Source organism: Bufo bufo, chromosome 1, assembly GCF_905171765.1.
Source record: "Bufo bufo chromosome 1, aBufBuf1.1, whole genome shotgun sequence".
Taxonomy (NCBI): Eukaryota; Metazoa; Chordata; class Amphibia; order Anura; family Bufonidae; genus Bufo; species Bufo bufo.
In genome coordinates, this window is record NC_053389.1 from 235,407,018 (window position 1) to 235,425,454 (window position 18,437).

The following is an 18,437-nucleotide window of genomic DNA, read 5'->3' on the forward strand; positions in this document are numbered from 1 at the left end:
CTGACTATTATGTAAACAGAAGACAGAGGAGCGTTGCTAAGGCTCAAAATGGACCACTTTAGAGCTATTTTTCTAATAGAAATGTACGATTTTAGTAATTAAAGTATATTACAAAAATGGTTAGCATCATTGCCCCTGTACATTACAAAAATAAAAATAGAATGGCAGTTACACTTTAACCACCTCAGCCCCCTTAGCTTAAACACCCTTAATGACCAGACCACTGTTTACAATTCTGCACTACACTACTTTCACCGTTTATTGCTCGGTCATACAACTTACCACCCAAATGAATTTTACCTCCTTTTCTTCTCACTAATAGAGCTTTCATTTGGTGGTATTTCATTGCTGCTGACATTTTTACTTTCAGTTGTAAAATTTTTCAAAAACAACAACATCCATATATAAATTTTTCTCTAAATTTATTGTTCTACATGTCTTTGATAAAAAAAAAATGTTTGGGTAAAAAAAAAAAAATGGTTTGGGTAAAAGTTAAAGCGTTTACAAACTATGGTACAAAAATGTGAATTTCCGCTTTTTGAAGCAGCTCTGACTTTCTGAGCACCTGTCATGTTTCCTGAGGTTCTACAATGCCCAGACAGTAGAAAAACCCCACAAATGACCCCATTTCGGAAAGTAGACCCCCTAAGGTATTCGCTGATGGGCATAGTGAGTTCATAGAACTTTTTATTTTTTGTCACAAGTTAGCGGAAAATGATGATTATTTTTTTTTTTTTCTTACAAAGTCTCATATTCCACTAACTTGTGACAAAAAATAAAAACTTCCATGAACTCACTATGCCCATCACGAAATACCTTGGGGTGTCTTCTTTCCAAAATGGGGTGTCATTTTACATATACCCATGCTGGGTGAGATAAATATCTTGGTCAAATGCCAACTTTGTATAAAAAAATGGGAAAAGTTGTTTTTGGCCGAGATATTTCTCTAACCCAGCATAGGTATATGTAAAAAGACACCCCAAAACACATTGCCCAACTTCTCCTGAGTACGGCGATACCACATGTGTGACACTTTTTTGCAGCCTAGGTGGGCAAAGGGGCCCACATTCCAAAGAGCACCTTTAGGATTTCACAGGGCATTTTTTACACATTTTGATTTCAAACTACTTCTCACGCATTAGGGCCCCTAAAATGCCAGGGCAGTATAACTACCCCACAAGTGACCCCATTTTGGAAAGAAGACACCCCAAGGTATTCCGTGATGGGCATAGTGAGTTCATGGAAGTTTTTATTTTTTGTCACAAGTTAGTGGAATATGAGACTCTGTAAGGAAAAAAAAATAAAATAAAAAATCATCATTTTCCGCTAACTTTTGACAAAAAATAAAAAATTCTAGGAACTCGCTATGCCCCTCAGCGCAATGCTTCTGTCAGAATGCACATCAGTGCTGCAGCTGGTTGATCGGTTGGTCCACCTAGAAGGTAAAAAAAACAAAACAAAAAAGAAAAAACCAGGCCGCAACGCAATAAATTTATTAACTTTATAATAACATTTGAACGGAACATATTTTTTTTTTAAATTTTACAGTATTAGAGATTTTGTAATGAGATAAATTGTCACCAAAGTTTTTGTAGAAAGAGGCATAAGTGAAAAAAAGGGTGACTTGTTAAAAATACCTTTAATAAATAATCAAGAGGGTATAGGTATAAATATACCAACTGTGAAGGGGCTACGTTGGCCGAGAGAACTCAGTGAGGGAGTAGCAATCCCTTGGACAAAAAAACAAACATAAAGACACCGTAAGCACAGGGGTTATAAGGGTAAACAGAGAAAAAAGGATAAATAATTACTAATAGCCCGGAGATGCAGGGCTAAAAATAGGCACTAACTACCCCTAGAGTCCCTAGAGGTCTGCTGTGCCCAGGGCGACCCCCTAAGGGTGGAGGTTCCCTGTCCCCGTACCTAGTGCTAACAGGTCCCTGGAATTCCCTAGTTACAAAAGGTTCCAGGAAGGACTTTAAATACAAAGACGAATAAATGGTGCTCTATATAGATGAATGTCACCATTATTCTCAGGTGAGCAAAATCCGCTGGTCACTATATTGTTCCCAACAGGAAGGTGGTCACCAATAAACCCCGACGCGTTTCGCCCAATGCTAATTAGGCTCATCAGGGGGTACGATGAAGTGTGGTACTTAGCTTTTGCAACCAGATGTTAAAGACCATGATACTTTATTCCGCTGCCGGTCCCCAAGAGGAGGAAAGTGACCCTCCTTCCGCTCAAAGGTGCCTACAAACAAGTAAATAAATAGAAGTGTAACTAAAAAGATAGCCTCGCAAAGGTACGTCACTACGGCAGATCACACGGTTATGCACGTGATGCCCACACAGAACTCACAGCTGGCCACCAACCAAAAGGAGGCCACATAGTTACATGTATTATAGAGTTACAGAGGTAGACAAAGCAGGGAAAAGACTACATAAAATTCCCAATATTCCTGATCTAAGCCCATAGGAAAGAGGGATAAGGCCCAGTAGAACTTACAGGCGGTAGAGATGGAGATTCATCCAGGCAGAGGTCAGGCTATAAGGGTCCAAAGCTGACCTCTGCTACAATGAAGTCAGTTATTTAAAGACTGGCGCCGGTACAGCAGCGCTTCCGGACGCTCAGACACGATTTCCGGTCTTTGGAGCGCATATTGGAACGCAGGTGATTGCTCGTCACTTCCGGGATCGCGAAACGCAAGGTGGAACGCATGACGAAACCGGAAGTGACATCGCATCGGCTGCCAAGACCCGGTGGAACGCATCAGTGGAGCGCAAATGCTCCACCTAGGTCCACAAGCGCTGCTGGAGCCCTATTAGGAGATCCCTGAGATCGAAACCACTCAGGAAACAGCAGCTATTAGGGGGGAACAGAATAAAGTCTCCCTAACCCTAGGCAAAGGTCCAAAAAAGGGGGGCTAAGGGACCTAATGGAAGTTTTTTAATATACCAAAAGATACAAAAAATGATAGGTCTAAATTATAGTAATACTCCGTGTGGTCTCTTAATCATTGGAACGGAGACCGCACAGGGTTTCATAAGGATAAGGAGATCTGATAATAAGATCACCTATATAGTAAGATGCTTTACGCATCGATTTGGACAGTTTAGAGGGCAACATACCTAAATAATAAAAACTAGACACCGACTGAAGAAACATATTAAAGACAGGGAATAACTAGATGAAACATGTAAAATTTAATCTTTCATTAAGGCCCCGAGGGGATTGGGACTGGAACCGATAGATCCATGAAGCCTCTTTCTTCAGAATCTTTTTGTCCCAGTCCCCTTTTCTTTCCGGTAGTGGGATTACCTCTAGTACGGAAAAGCGAGCACAGGTCACATCACCCCTGTGGATGTTGTTAAAATGATGGGCCACTGGGGTATCTTTTAGCTTCCTAATATCGTTTAGGTGCTCACAGACCCTTCTCCTGAACTCTCTTTTGGTTTTACCAATGTAGTCAAGAGGACAACTACACTGACAGATGTACACGACTCCTTTGGTTCTGCAGTTAACAAAGTCCCGGATGGTAAAGGGACGTTGTGTCGCGGAACAGATAATAGTTTTTGAGGTATTGATGGAGCTACAGGCTTTACACGATCCACACCTGAAGACACCCAAGGGCTTTCGGTCCAGCCAGGTGCCTTCTTTCTTGGGGCTCTCGTAATGACTCTGCACCAGGCGGTCCCGCAGGCTTCTCCCTTTGCGGTAAGTTACCTGGGGATATGTCCTGATTACCTGCGTTAAGTCTGGGTCCATTGCGAGTACTGGCCAGTGTTTTTTTAAAATGGATATTATTTCTTTATTGCTGGAATCAAAAGTGGAAATCAGACGAATCTGACCCTCACCCAGGGTATCTTTTTGTCTAGGTAATAGTAGATCATCTCTTTTTATTGATTCCGCATGATGGAAGGATTCTTTAAGGAGTGGCAAGGGGTAGCCTCTCTGCAATAATCTGTTCTTCAGCTTATTTGATTCAAAGTAAAAGTTACTTCCTGAAGAGCAGTTTCTGCGAACCCGCAAATATTGGCCCCTGGGAATACCCCTCTTAACAGCCAAGGGGTGATGACTCTCCCAGTGCAGTATGCTGTTGGTTGCCGTTGGTTTACGGAATACTGAGGTGATCAAAGTCCCCTCAGACTTCGTCACTGCTACATCGAGGAAAGTAATCTGTTCCATCTGCGTCTCAAAAGTAAAGCTCAAACCGATATCATTTTGGTTAAGAGTATTTAAAAACTTATGAAACGCAGGTATACTGCCCTCCCAGATCAGAAATACATCGTCGATGAAGCGAGTCCAAAATGTGATGTTCTCGCTCCACCAACGATGCTGATCCGGGAAGACATAATGGTCCTCCCACCAACCCAGGAGGAGGTTGGCATAGGTAGGGGCACATGAGTTCCCCATTGCCGTCCCCCTGAGTTGGTGGTAAAAGGAGCCATTGAACAGAAAAAAATTATGTGTCAAAGTGTAATCAAGGAGCCTCAGAATAAAGTCATTATGATGATTAAACTGAGTGCCCCTGGTGGACAGAAACGAAGAAACAGCCTCCAACCCTCGATCATGTGGAATGGATGTATAGAGAGACTCTACGTCTATGCTTGCCAAGATACTGTTAGGGTTGATAGATAAAGTCTCGATTTTACGAAGAAAATCCATCGAATCCCTGGTATAGGACGGTAAAGTTGTTACAAAATCGCGGAGTACTTTATCAAGGTAGATACCAGTATGATGTGTTAAGGAATCGATACCTGAGACGATGGGTCGCCCCCTCAGGGGCTGTAACCCCTTATGTATCTTTGGCAAGCAATAGAACGTAGCAGTCTGGGGAGCCTTGGGGAGCAGAAAGTCAAATTCAGTTTTATCTACAAGGCCTTGTTGAAGACCCTGGGCCAGGATCCTGGTAAGATCAGCCAGAAAGACTTCTGTCGGGTCAGATGACATTTTTTTATAACTTTTTTTGTCATTCAACAGTGTAAGACACATTTTTTGATACTTTACATGATCCAATAGCACCAGATTGCCACCTTTATCCGACTGTTTTATGATTACATTTTTGTTCTCTTACAAGTCACCCTTTTTTTCACTTATGCCTCTTTCTACAAAAACTTTGGTGACAATTTATCTCATTACAAAATCTCTAATACTGTAAAATTTGTTGATTTAAACTATGGCCAGTTTTTTAACGGGCACTCTATTCACCGACGACCTAATCCAGGAAGTTAAAGACATTTTTTCGGACAGGGAAGTCCCGGGATTAATTTCCTCAATTAACTGTAAAACAGTCTTTAAGGACCTCTACCAGGGCTATAAAGACAACATCAAGTCCTGGTGGGAGGTAAAATCTTTTGAAAATTACCTTGAACACAAAATAGTCCCCAGAGGTTTACGTATCCCTCTGAGACCTGCAGAGCGGATTACTTCCCCGGAACTCCTAGTTAAGTGGGACCAAGAAATTACCTGTAGTTCCCTAAGATTAATGTCACTTCTCCTTGATGAGGAAAAAGAAACTTTCAAAAATACCTCAGAGAAATTGAAAACACTTATAGACTCTGCCCTTAAAATCAAATCCGACCCAGATTTTGATAAAAGAGAATCGTCACTCCAAACAGCGGTAGATAGATTCCAGAACCTCATCAAGGAGAGGAAACATCGACAATTTGTGAAAGATCTAGGAGAATTTAGGGAAAACAGGGCCTATACCTTTGTCAAAAGTAATAACTTACCTTCTGATTCAGAGGTATCTTCCTCTGAACCCGATTATTCTGACTCTGAGGGAGTTTTCGTTCCTAATTTCAGAGGGACGATTAGGGGGGGTCGCTACTCGAGGGGGCGTAGAGGTGGTCAGAGATGGCGGGGTCAAAAGAAACAGAGAGGCTACAGGGGAGAATGGGGGGATGGCCATTCAGGCCCTCCGCCGAATTTAGGGCCTCAGAATCGCCCTCGAACAGATACCATGCCCCAACAAACCTCACAACAAAATGTAGCCAACCCTATCGCTTTATCTATGTCAAATTCACTGCCAACACCCTCCTCTCCTTCCTCCTCTTCGTCTTCTTTTTTAGCCAAAGGTGCGGCCTCCTATCAACTAAGGGACCGCAACAGAAACAATTAAGTGACAAGCTTCAGGTAATAAATTTGTCTGACCATAATCTGACTCCCACTGAGATGACCCTCTTACAAAAGGGTTTATCATTTGTACCTACGACAAAACACGACACCTTCACCTGGATAAAGGACCTGAGCCTCTTTGGGAGAAAACTAAAGTGGCACAAGTTTTTTAAAAACTGTAACAGTAAAACATGTATGGATCTTGGGATCAATCCAGAAGACTTTTCTGATTTCCAAAATCTAATGGAACTCTGTGAGGAGGGCATTAAAATACCGGGTAAAGGCCCTTTCACGGAGTTACGGTCTCGGAGCGCTAGGTCGCCACCTTTAGTCAGTACTGAGCACATTGACATCTTCTTGCGGCTGGTGACCTCTGAGATTGAACAGCTAAAAATAACTGTTCCGTCTCATTCCAATTTATCTGGGCCTGAATTTAAGGCACTACGTAATTTGGAAGAGAACAAAAATGTAATCATAAAACAGTCGGATAAAGGTGGCAATCTGGTGCTATTGGATCATGTAAAGTATCAAAAAATGTGTCTTACACTGTTGAATGACAAAAAAAGTTATAAAAAAATGTCATCTGACCCGACAGAAGTCTTTCTGGCTGATCTTACCAGGATCCTGGCCCAGGGTCTTCAACAAGGCCTTGTAGATAAAACTGAATTTGACTTTCTGCTCCCCAAGGCTCCCCAGACTGCTACGTTCTATTGCTTGCCAAAGATACATAAGGGGTTACAGCCCCTGAGGGGGCGACCCATCGTCTCAGGTATCGATTCCTTAACACATCATACTGGTATCTACCTTGATAAAGTACTCCGCGATTTTGTAACAACTTTACCGTCCTATACCAGGGATTCGATGGATTTTCTTCGTAAAATCGAGACTTTATCTATCAACCCTAACAGTATCTTGGCAAGCATAGACGTAGAGTCTCTCTATACATCCATTCCACATGATCGAGGGTTGGAGGCTGTTTCTTCGTTTCTGTCCACCAGGGGCACTCAGTTTAATCATCATAATGACTTTATTCTGAGGCTCCTTGATTACACTTTGACACATAATTTTTTTCTGTTCAATGGCTCCTTTTACCACCAACTCAGGGGGACGGCAATGGGGAACTCATGTGCCCCTACCTATGCCAACCTCCTCCTGGGTTGGTGGGAGGACCATTATGTCTTCCCGGATCAGCATCGTTGGTGGAGCGAGAACATCACATTTTGGACTCGCTTCATCGACGATGTATTTCTGATCTGGGAGGGCAGTATACCTGCGTTTCATAAGTTTTTAAATACTCTTAACCAAAATGATATCGGTTTGAGCTTTACTTTTGAGACGCAGATGGAACAGATTACTTTCCTCGATGTAGCAGTGACGAAGTCTGAGGGGACTTTGATCACCTCAGTATTCCGTAAACCAACGGCAACCAACAGCATACTGCACTGGGAGAGTCATCACCCCTTGGCTGTTAAGAGGGGTATTCCCAGGGGCCAATATTTGCGGGTTCGCAGAAACTGCTCTTCAGGAAGTAACTTTTACTTTGAATCAAATAAGCTGAAGAACAGATTATTGCAGAGAGGCTACCCCTTGCCACTCCTTAAAGAATCCTTCCATCATGCGGAATCAATAAAAAGAGATGATCTACTATTACCTAGACAAAAAGATACCCTGGGTGAGGGTCAGATTCGTCTGATTTCCACTTTTGATTCCAGCAATAAAGAAATAATATCCATTTTAAAAAAACACTGGCCAGTACTCGCAATGGACCCAGACTTAACGCAGGTAATCAGGACATATCCCCAGGTAACTTACCGCAAAGGGAGAAGCCTGCGGGACCGCCTGGTGCAGAGTCATTACGAGAGCCCCAAGAAAGAAGGCACCTGGCTGGACCGAAAGCCCTTGGGTGTCTTCAGGTGTGGATCGTGTAAAGCCTGTAGCTCCATCAATACCTCAAAAACTATTATCTGTTCCGCGACACAACGTCCCTTTACCATCCGGGACTTTGTTAACTGCAGAACCAAAGGAGTCGTGTACATCTGTCAGTGTAGTTGTCCTCTTGACTACATTGGTAAAACCAAAAGAGAGTTCAGGAGAAGGGTCTGTGAGCACCTAAACGATATTAGGAAGCTAAAAGATACCCCAGTGGCCCATCATTTTAACAACATCCACAGGGGTGATGTGACCTGTGCTCGCTTTTCCGTACTAGAGGTAATCCCACTACCGGAAAGAAAAGGGGACTGGGACAAAAAGATTCTGAAGAAAGAGGCTTCATGGATCTATCGGTTCCAGTCCCAATCCCCTCGGGGCCTTAATGAAAGATTAAATTTTACATGTTTCATCTAGTTATTCCCTGTCTTTAATATGTTTCTTCAGTCGGTGTCTAGTTTTTATTATTTAGGTATGTTGCCCTCTAAACTGTCCAAATCGATGCGTAAAGCATCTTACTATATAGGTGATCTTATTATCAGATCTCCTTATCCTTATGAAACCCTGTGCGGTCTCCGTTCCAATGATTAAGAGACCACACGGAGTATTACTATAATTTAGACCTATCATTTTTTGTATCTTTTGGTATATTAAAAAACTTCCATTAGGTCCCTTAGCCCCCCTTTTTTGGACCTTTGCCTAGGGTTAGGGAGACTTTATTCTGTTCCCCCCCTAATAGCTGCTGTTTCCTGAGTGGTTTCGATCTCAGGGATCTCCTAATAGGGCTCCAGCAGCGCTTGTGGACCTAGGTGGAGCATTTGCGCTCCACTGATGCGTTCCACCGGGTCTTGGCAGCCGATGCGATGTCACTTCCGGTTTCGTCATGCGTTCCACCTTGCGTTTCGCGATCCCGGAAGTGACGAGCAATCACCTGCGTTCCAATATGCGCTCCAAAGACCGGAAATCGTGTCTGAGCGTCCGGAAGCGCTGCTGTACCGGCGCCAGTCTTTAAATAACTGACTTCATTGTAGCAGAGGTCAGCTTTGGACCCTTATAGCCTGACCTCTGCCTGGATGAATCTCCATCTCTACCGCCTGTAAGTTCTACTGGGCCTTATCCCTCTTTCCTATGGGCTTAGATCAGGAATATTGGGAATTTTATGTAGTCTTTTCCCTGCTTTGTCTACCTCTGTAACTCTATAATACATGTAACTATGTGGCCTCCTTTTGGTTGGTGGCCAGCTGTGAGTTCTGTGTGGGCATCACGTGCATAACCGTGTGATCTGCCGTAGTGACGTACCTTTGCGAGGCTATCTTTTTAGTTACACTTCTATTTATTTACTTGTTTGTAGGCACCTTTGAGCGGAAGGAGGGTCACTTTCCTCCTCTTGGGGACCGGCAGCGGAATAAAGTATCATGGTCTTTAACATCTGGTTGCAAAAGCTAAGTACCACACTTCATCGTACCCCCTGATGAGCCTAATTAGCATTGGGCGAAACGCGTCGGGGTTTATTGGTGACCACCTTCCTGTTGGGAACAATATAGTGACCAGCGGATTTTGCTCACCTGAGAATAATGGTGACATTCATCTATATAGAGCACCATTTATTCGTCTTTGTATTTAAAGTCCTTCCTGGAACCTTTTGTAACTAGGGAATTCCAGGGACCTGTTAGCACTAGGTACGGGGACAGGGAACCTCCACCCTTAGGGGGTCGCCCTGGGCACAGCAGACCTCTAGGGACTCTAGGGGTAGTTAGTGCCTATTTTTAGCCCTGCATCTCCGGGCTATTAGTAATTATTTATCCTTTTTTCTCTGTTTACCCTTATAACCCCTGTGCTTACGGTGTCTTTATGTTTGTTTTTTTGTCCAAGGGATTGCTACTCCCTCACTGAGTTCTCTCGGCCAACGTAGCCCCTTCACAGTTGGTATATTTATACCTATACCCTCTTGATTATTTATTAAAGGTATTTTTAACAAGTCACCCTTTTTTTCACTTATGCATATTTTTTTTTTACCTTTATCGGACAAACCTCTCCTTCCCCATGGGACAATGTGCAAAGCGCAAATCGCCCAGAGATGTGGCGAAGTACATTATGCACTTTGTCCCAGGTGAAAGGAGAGGTTTGCAGCAGCTTTGAGTGAAAGGGCCCTAATAGCCCTGTGTGCCTGTCCTGTGAAACGCAATCCCTATGCTAAGTGTACCTGTGTGTGGTACTTCCGGAAACACTCCCCAAAGCATAGGGCAGGGTGGTCAGGGCAGTCAGGACAGAAATAGCGGGCGTCACGCCTTATTCCACTCCTGCTACAGACACAACATTTTTTTCGGGGTGGCGATCGGTTTGAGGTACCAGCAACGACACTGGGGAAATGTCGCTCGTGTAGACGGCTCACTACACTGGTGGATGGGGCCACGGAACCTCCTGGATACAGGAGGTTCTCGATGATCTCTTCCTGAAATTTGAGGAAGGATCTTGTTCTCCCAGCCTTACTGTAGAGAACAAAACTATTATATACAGCCAATTGAATTAAATATACAGACACCTTCTTATACCAGCGTCTGGTCCTGCGGGAAAGTAGATAAGGAGCCAACATCTGGTCATTGAAGTCCACCCCTCCCATGAGCGAATTATAGTCGTGGACACAGAGGGGCTTTTCAATGACACTGGTTGCTCGTTCAATTTGGATTGTCGTGTCTGCGTGAATGGAGGAGAGCATGTAAACGTCACGCTTGTCTCTCCATTTCACCGCAAGCAGTTCTTGGTTACACAAGGCAGCCCTCTCCCCCCTTGCAAGACGGGTGGTAACGAGCCGTTGGGGGAAGCCCCGGCGACTAGGTCGCGCGGTGCCACAGCAGCCAATCTGTTCTAGGAACAAATGCCTGAAGAGGGGCACACTTGTGTAGAAATTGTCCACATAAAGATGGTACCCCTTGCCAAATAAGGGTGACACCAAGTCCCAGACTGTCTTCCCACTGCTCCCCAGGTAGTCAGGGCGACCGACCGGCTCCAGGGTCTGATCTTTACCCTCATAGATCCGAAATTTGTGGGTATAGCCTGTGGCCCTTTCATAGAGCTTATGCAATTTGACCCCATACCGGGCGCGCTTGCTTGGGATGTATTATTTGAAGCCAAGGCGCCCGGTAAAATGTATAAGGGACTCGTCTACGCAGATGTTTTGCTCAGGGGTATACAAATCTGCAAATTTGGTGTTGAAGTGGTCTATGAGGGGCCGAATTTTGTGGAGCCGGTCAAAAGCTGGGTGGCCTCTGGGACGAGAGGTGCTGTTGTCGCTAAAGTGCAGGAAACGCAGGATGGTCTCAAATCGTGTCCTGGACATAGCAGCAGAGAACATGGGCATGTGATGAATTGGGTTCGTGGACCAATATGACCGCAATTCATGCTTTTTGGTTAAGCCCATGTTGAGGAGAAGGCCCAGAAAAATTTTACATTCGGAAACTTGGATGGGTTTCCACTGGAAAGACTGGGCATAATAGCTTCCCGGGTTGGCGGCTATAAATTCAGTGGCATATCGGCTTGTTTCTGCCACAACTAAGTCCAAGAGCTCCGCAGTCAAGAACAGCTCAAAAAACCCCAGTGCTGAACCGATCTGAGCTGTCTCAACCCGAACTCCAGACTGGGCGGTGAAAGGGGGAACTACTGGTGCGGCTGAAGTTGGTGACTGCCAATCAGGGTTTGCCAGCACCTCAGGGACTCTAGGGGCTCTACGGGCCTGTCTGTGCGGTGGCTGCGACGGGCGAACTAATGCACGTGCCACCGTACCAGCTTCAACTGCCCTTCTGGTGCTCGCCACTTAACCATGTTGTACGGCAGTGCTGGTACTAGGTCCAGGATGGGCTGCGCTGCTGGTGTATGCCTCACCACCTAATCCAACAGCGCCAGCCCCACTCTGCTGCCCTTGAAGCGGATCCTGCACAACCTGTGGTCTAGCAACACAGGGCCTGGTACGCCTGGTGCTATCAGGGACCTCAACCTCCTCGTCCGAACTTTGGGTCAGACTGCCACTGCTTTCTACAGGTTCATATTCTGACCCGCTAGATTTGTCAGATGAGGGTTCCCATTCCTCATCCGACTGGGTCAGAATCCTGTAGGCCTCTTCAGAAGAATACCCCTTGTTTGCCATTTGGTCAACTAAATTTAGGGGGTATTACCTGAGACTACCCAAGAAAAAAAGCAAGCCTGTCTTACAAATGGGATGCTAGCGAAGTACCAGAGGCCGCTGCGATTGATAAAAAATATCAAAACAGATTTTTTTATCGCCGCAGCGCTTGTAAAGTGATTGTGCAGTGATCAAAAAAAAATATATTTTTTGTCACTGCGGCGGGGCGGGCGTGGGTGAACGCACGTGTGGGCGACCGATCAGGCCTGATCGGGCAAACACTGCGTTTTGAGTGGAGGGTGAACTAAGGTGACACTAATACTATTATAGATCTGACTGTGATCAGTTCTGATCACTTACAGATACTTTAAAAGTACAAATGCTGATTGGCTATACGCTAATCAGCGAATCAGTGACTGCGGTGCGGTGGGCTGGGCACTAAACGATCGCTAACTACCTAACCAAGGGGCCTAAACTATCCTAAAACCTAACAGTCAATACCAGTGAAAAAAAAAGTGACAGTTTACACCGATCACTTTTTTCCCTTTCACTAGGTGATTGACAGGGGCGATCAAGGGGTTAATTGGGGTGATGGAGGGTGATCTGGGGGCTAAGTGTAGTGTTGGTGGGTACTCACTGTGATGTGTGCTCCTCTGCTGGGACCAACCGACGAAAAGGACCAGCAGAGGAGCACAGAAGCCATTTAACACATTATGTTTATAAATATAATGTGTTAACTGGCTTCTGATTAGATTTTTTGAAAATCATCAACCTGCCAGCGACTATCATTGGCTGGCAGGTTGATGACGAACTTGTCTTTTAAATTTTGGCGGCCCGCGATGCGCATGCGCCGGCTGGCTTTGCCCGAAATCTCGCATCTCGCGAGAGGATGCACCGGCGCGTCCACCCAGAGTAACAGGACCGCCGCAAAGATGCAATCCTGCGTACGGCGGTCCTGAGGTGGTTAAATAAGCCAGCATCCCATCTGCAGACCTTTGTTTCGGAGTCATTGTTTGGACTTTTAAATGAATCTGCATTTAAAATGTTAAATAACTTTAGCTTCAGTGTTAACAGCATGTGGCCTTGTCCATGGCAGCATTCAGATAAGAGAACGCTGCCCATAGCAACCCACTTTAGATTTTTTTGTTTCAGGATAGGTTAATAAGTGAATGTTGAATTCTCATTGGTTGCTATGGATGGGTTGGACAACGGTTCTGCTTCTCTATAAAAGAAGGTGTGGATGACATCGTCATAGCAACCAATCTTAAATTGCTTTCATTTACTGGGAAAATGAAATCTGATGACTAGTTGCTATGGGCAACAATTGCTCTAACATGTTAAAGGGAAAGCATAGCGGAAAACTTAATAAAAATTCACTGACTTATGCTATGCTCTGCAAATGTTGCTATGGCTTACCAGGAGAGGCGCAGCTTAATCTTTTAGACAGATTTATTAAGACTAAAACCAAACAATGATGCAAATTTTGATCTTCTGACTTTTAAGATTGTCCAAAATATGGCAACTCTGTCCAAAATGAGGTGTGCTGCTTTTTATAAAATTGGCGCACTTCACTACAATTTTTTTTTTTTAGATAGGCCTATTGAACACCTGCCTTACAATGGAGCCAGGGAGAAGAATCACAGAAGCGTCTCTCCGATGGCTTCTTCCTGCATGACTTGGCTTGATTGACAGGTCTCCCCCTATTTATGTATTGGGGAAGATCTGTCAATCAACCCGAGCCACAGCCTTTCACAGTCAAATATATCGTTTGTAACCAGGGAGCATTTTTGGTATTTTATGCTACCTGTGGTTTGGGCAGCATGAAGATCCTGACAGGTTCCCTTTAAGGCTTTATTCTGAGTTTGTTTATCAATGCAGTCGTTTTGGGCGAGTAGAAATATAAAAAAAATTATATTTAAAACCATACAGGAGACCCTTGCGATTTCTTAATCTTCTGCGACTCCCATCTCCTGAAATAGGCCTCATGCACACAACCGTTTTTCGGGTCCGCATCCGAGCCGCCGTTTTTGCGGCTCGGATGCGGACTCTTTCACTTCAATGGGGCTGCAAAAGATGCAGACAGCACTCTGTGTGCTGTCCACATCCGTTGCTCCGTTCCGTGTCCCCGCAAAAAAAATGTAGCATGTCCTATTCTTGTCTGTTTCGCGGACAAGAATAGGCATTTCTACAATGGGCCGCCCGTTCCGTTCCGCAAATTGCGGAAGGCACACGGGCGGCTTCTGTTTTTTGCGGATCCGCGGTTAGCGGACCGCAAAAAACGGCACGGTCGTGTGCATGTAGCCATGTAGTTTGGTGAATTCCTTGTCAAGTTTTTTTTCAGTCCAAGGTGACGAGATGCTCACGGCTTCTGCTGGTGTGGCATATCTAGCTCTGGGAAGAGGCCTCTAGGGGGAGAACATGGTTTCCTGTAGAAGGTCGGACTGAATATTAATGAATAACCCTTGTCTTCTCCTGAGCTTTACCATCACACACCGATCACTTCAGCTAGATTGCCTTTGAAAAAAGTGGGAGGCCCAAATGTTCACATGTCGTAGAGCACATACCAAAAACAGCCGAGTTACAGCTGTGACGGTCAAACATTGAGCAGAGTGGTGTGCTTAAATTCCAGGAATGTATCATTATAAATACTGGACTATAGACATAGGGTGCATCTGCTGTGCCTACAAAATGCCCAGAATTCACTGATCTAAAATTAACAACTTTATGTGGCCCAGAATAGAGCCAGACGAGTTGGATTTATGAAACGTGCTGGAGTATTATCATCTACTCTGAATGTACAGATGATCATTTTTTTTCTTTTGTGTTCTTTATTGTACTCAAAAACAGGAAACGTTTCCCCCAATATGAGTGTATTGTAATTATTTATCATTTATTGAGTTATAATTATTATGACCATGTGTAGTAATTTTGGTCTTTATCATAATTGTATAGTTATTTTATCAATTACTAGTAATTATTTTATTTAATTTATAAAAAAATATATTATAATGATCAATATAAATTAAATATTAATTGTCAAATGTGTTCTTTTTTTTCCCCAGTTGTCCATTTTGGCCCACTGTTACTAAAATATGAAGAGAACTCAAATTTAACCAAAAATGTATCAATCCCAGAAAATATAGTTGAAGACCTCTCACCAGTAACCATTTCCTCAGAAAAACTGGCTTCTACAGAAACTATCGTTCTTCATCTCCTGGATTCAGTAGTCGGCGCACAAAGCAGCTGGCCTCTTTCCACTGAAGCTATCCTACAAGGTGACGTCTTCTTATTTCCAAGTCTTTCAGTTCAGACTTCCCCACTGTCAACCATCAGTCAAGTACTTCAAGACTCTGTGACAGTTCAACTTTCTGAGATGTATGACATCCGCTCAGATGTTGTGGAGTCTTCTTCTCATGTTTATGTCACAACGTCTCCTGTTTCTCTGGAATCAAGTGTAAATAAAGAATCTCATCAGTCGCATCGTAATATGGAAGAAAGTATGACTGTTCCACTTCTTGAGTCTTTCAGTAATCTCAACCAAATTTCCTGGACAACAGAAACATTTTTGTTGTCCAGTGAATATGAAGAAGTTACCTCGCAATTCAATGTGGAAAACACCAAATCTGGACAACTCTCTACAGCTTCTCATTTTGACTCCTCAATAGAAGACTTAATGGCTGCATCCAGTACGCCAGAAGCTTTTCCCACTCATTGGCCAGTTGACTCTGTGGATAGTATAGATATAGCAAGTATGACCATTACACAGGAGATTACCAGCACTACAACCAAATATCCTTTGTATAGTATCTCCTCAGATTTAGAGTTCGTTACTGTGCAGGATTCCACCACCAGCCCTACTGAAGCTTTAACAATCACACCTCTATTATATAAAACTTCCTACATTGATATGACAGATGTTGTCAAAAGTCCAGTGACGTCAATCTCAGAAAGCACTTTTAGTTTGCTTCAAAGTTCAATGCCTGCTGCCATCCCTGAGATGCCGTACACCATGACCTCTGATGTCATGTACACACAGTGGTGGTCGGAGGATTATGTGGAAACCATCAATGTTAAAACCTCAGGGTTTCTAGGAAATCCTCCTTCCACAAGTGTCATTGCTGACCAGGAGGCGTCTATGGTTGAAGTTGTTTCACCTTCTCTTCCAGTGCATCCTGTGTCTTCAAGTTATATGGATATTATAGACTCTTCTGTGGATATCACCAACATCGTTGACTCCACTGTGGCTGAGGTTCAAGTTACCTCTGTATCTCCTGCTCATAGTTTAGAAATGGAGACCCATTGGGTTTCTTTAGTAGAGTCTTCTCTAATGCCTTCACTGCCTGTCTCATTTGTGCCCTCTGTTGATCTTGAGACCATTTCTTATGCTACAGCAATATCTACTCCATTTCTTCTAGAAAATTCAATTGAGTCTGTGAACACGGCTAAAGCTCCTGCTTTTGTGCCTACTGAATCTGGCATGTACTTCACTCAAACCATATCTCCACCTGTGGAGTCCATGGAGATGTCTGTTGTGGGTTCCAGTTACTTCTCGTTAGTTTCCACTCCTGAGCCTAGTGGCCTGTTTTCTTCCTTTGTGGAAGATGTTTCCTCCTCACCGTCAGTGGCATCCAGTCATGTGTCAGCATTTGAACCTCAGGATTCATCAGCTCTACTTTTGATATCTGAATCCATATCCAGTAGTTCCATGTTGGAGATTTACTCTACATCCATACTGGAAACCATTGGCGTAGAGGTCATGCCCTGGAACACCTTAAGTTCCGCTGCACTATCTTCCCTCATTCCATCATCAAGTGTTGACTGGACTGAGAACAGTTCATATATGCCATCTGAGTTCTCAGAGATGTGGGAGGTGAAGTCCACCATCATGGCGTCGAGCATCTTCTATACCTCAAGTACTTTTACTGGTGCTACCTCTCTGCTGCCTTTACTGTCTTCACCTGCACTAAATTCCACCACATCTGCCTTGTCCACCTCTTCCTTTGGTTTTGACCATGCCAGCAGTGCTTTGGTTGAGGAAGTTTTTCCAACCTCATTACTTACCTTGGTTCCAATGATGACATTACCTCCAGAGTCAGATGTCTCAGTGGTCTATACCTCATTGTTTTCAGTTACTACTCTGATACCACCCATAGTTAGTTTTACACTTGACTCCACCATGCCACCCACATCCACCTTCAGTTTACCATTCACAGAAAGTTTGGAATCTGCATTAAATGTTATTTCTACAGTAGACTCTCCAGCCACGTCAGGCCAACCATACTTAAATCCTACATCTACAGTGACTTTTAGTTCACAACCAACCATGAGTGCAATGTTTCCTCTGCCAACTCCACACACTTCAGACGTCTACCCTTCTGATTCCTCAACCCAACCTGTTACTGCTATCGGCACAACTTCTATGCCAAGTACTTCTACGCCGGTGACTATTACCCATAACACACGAGTTACAACCACGTCACATGTAGCTACAACCCACATTGTCACTCCCGGAGCTGCAACATCAACCCTGTCTGCACCAGTAACTCCTCCTTCTGGACTCACAGCTATGACAACTGTGACCACGACAAGACCAAGCTTTGTGTGCGATGCTTCTAATCCAGAACCATATTTGGTTACTGTTGGTGAGTAGTCCATTGTGCCATACTTCAGGGTTATACTGATCGTCCAGAGGTGCGCTTACAATTCTGATTATTGTTATTGGAAACAGGACGTGTCATTGAAAAGTGTAGGCAGCATGTTAGAGAGCAGGAGAAGCTGAGCAGATTGAAGTTTTGTGGAAAATATTCGGCAAAACTTGTAATTAATACATTTACATCTGCAGCCCTGTAGAGTGCTATCAGTACAGGGAGGAGGAGTTATCAGTGACCTGACAGCTATGTCTATGCACACTTATACACATAATGCTATCAATCTCTGATAACACCTCCCTCCTGTACCGAGTTCTTCACAGGAGTTGAAAAAAGTAAGCATGTATAAATTACAGGTTTTACAGAATATTTTCCCACAAAAATATATATCAATCCGCTTGTCGTCTTCTGCTCTACAACATAGTGCATTTTTTGGTGACAGGTCCTCTTTAAAGCTTAGCTGAGCTGTTTTAAATTAGGGGGCAGTTTCCTGGTGCAATATGAAAGTATCTTAGTCATGAAATAGTGCTACACAAAACTAGGGTCTATGTGAGTCTTCCTTTAAAGACCCAAAAACTCAGGTTCTTCAGAAATTGACAGAAGAACATGTCATTGGGTTGTTCTCTAA

General features: G+C 43.9%; 1 protein-coding gene across 2 annotated transcripts in view; it reads left to right on the forward strand.

Moving 5' to 3' along the window:
* KIAA1549 (KIAA1549 ortholog) overlaps positions 1–18,437 on the forward strand; it is a 107,310-nt gene that overhangs the window by 55,681 nt on the left and 33,192 nt on the right. For both annotated transcript variants that reach the window (XM_040437335.1, XM_040437342.1), the window contains exon 2: positions 15,224–17,803. In XM_040437335.1, coding sequence (XP_040293269.1) covers positions 15,224–17,803 — 2,580 coding nt within the window. The remainder of the gene's footprint in view (positions 1–15,223; positions 17,804–18,437) is intronic.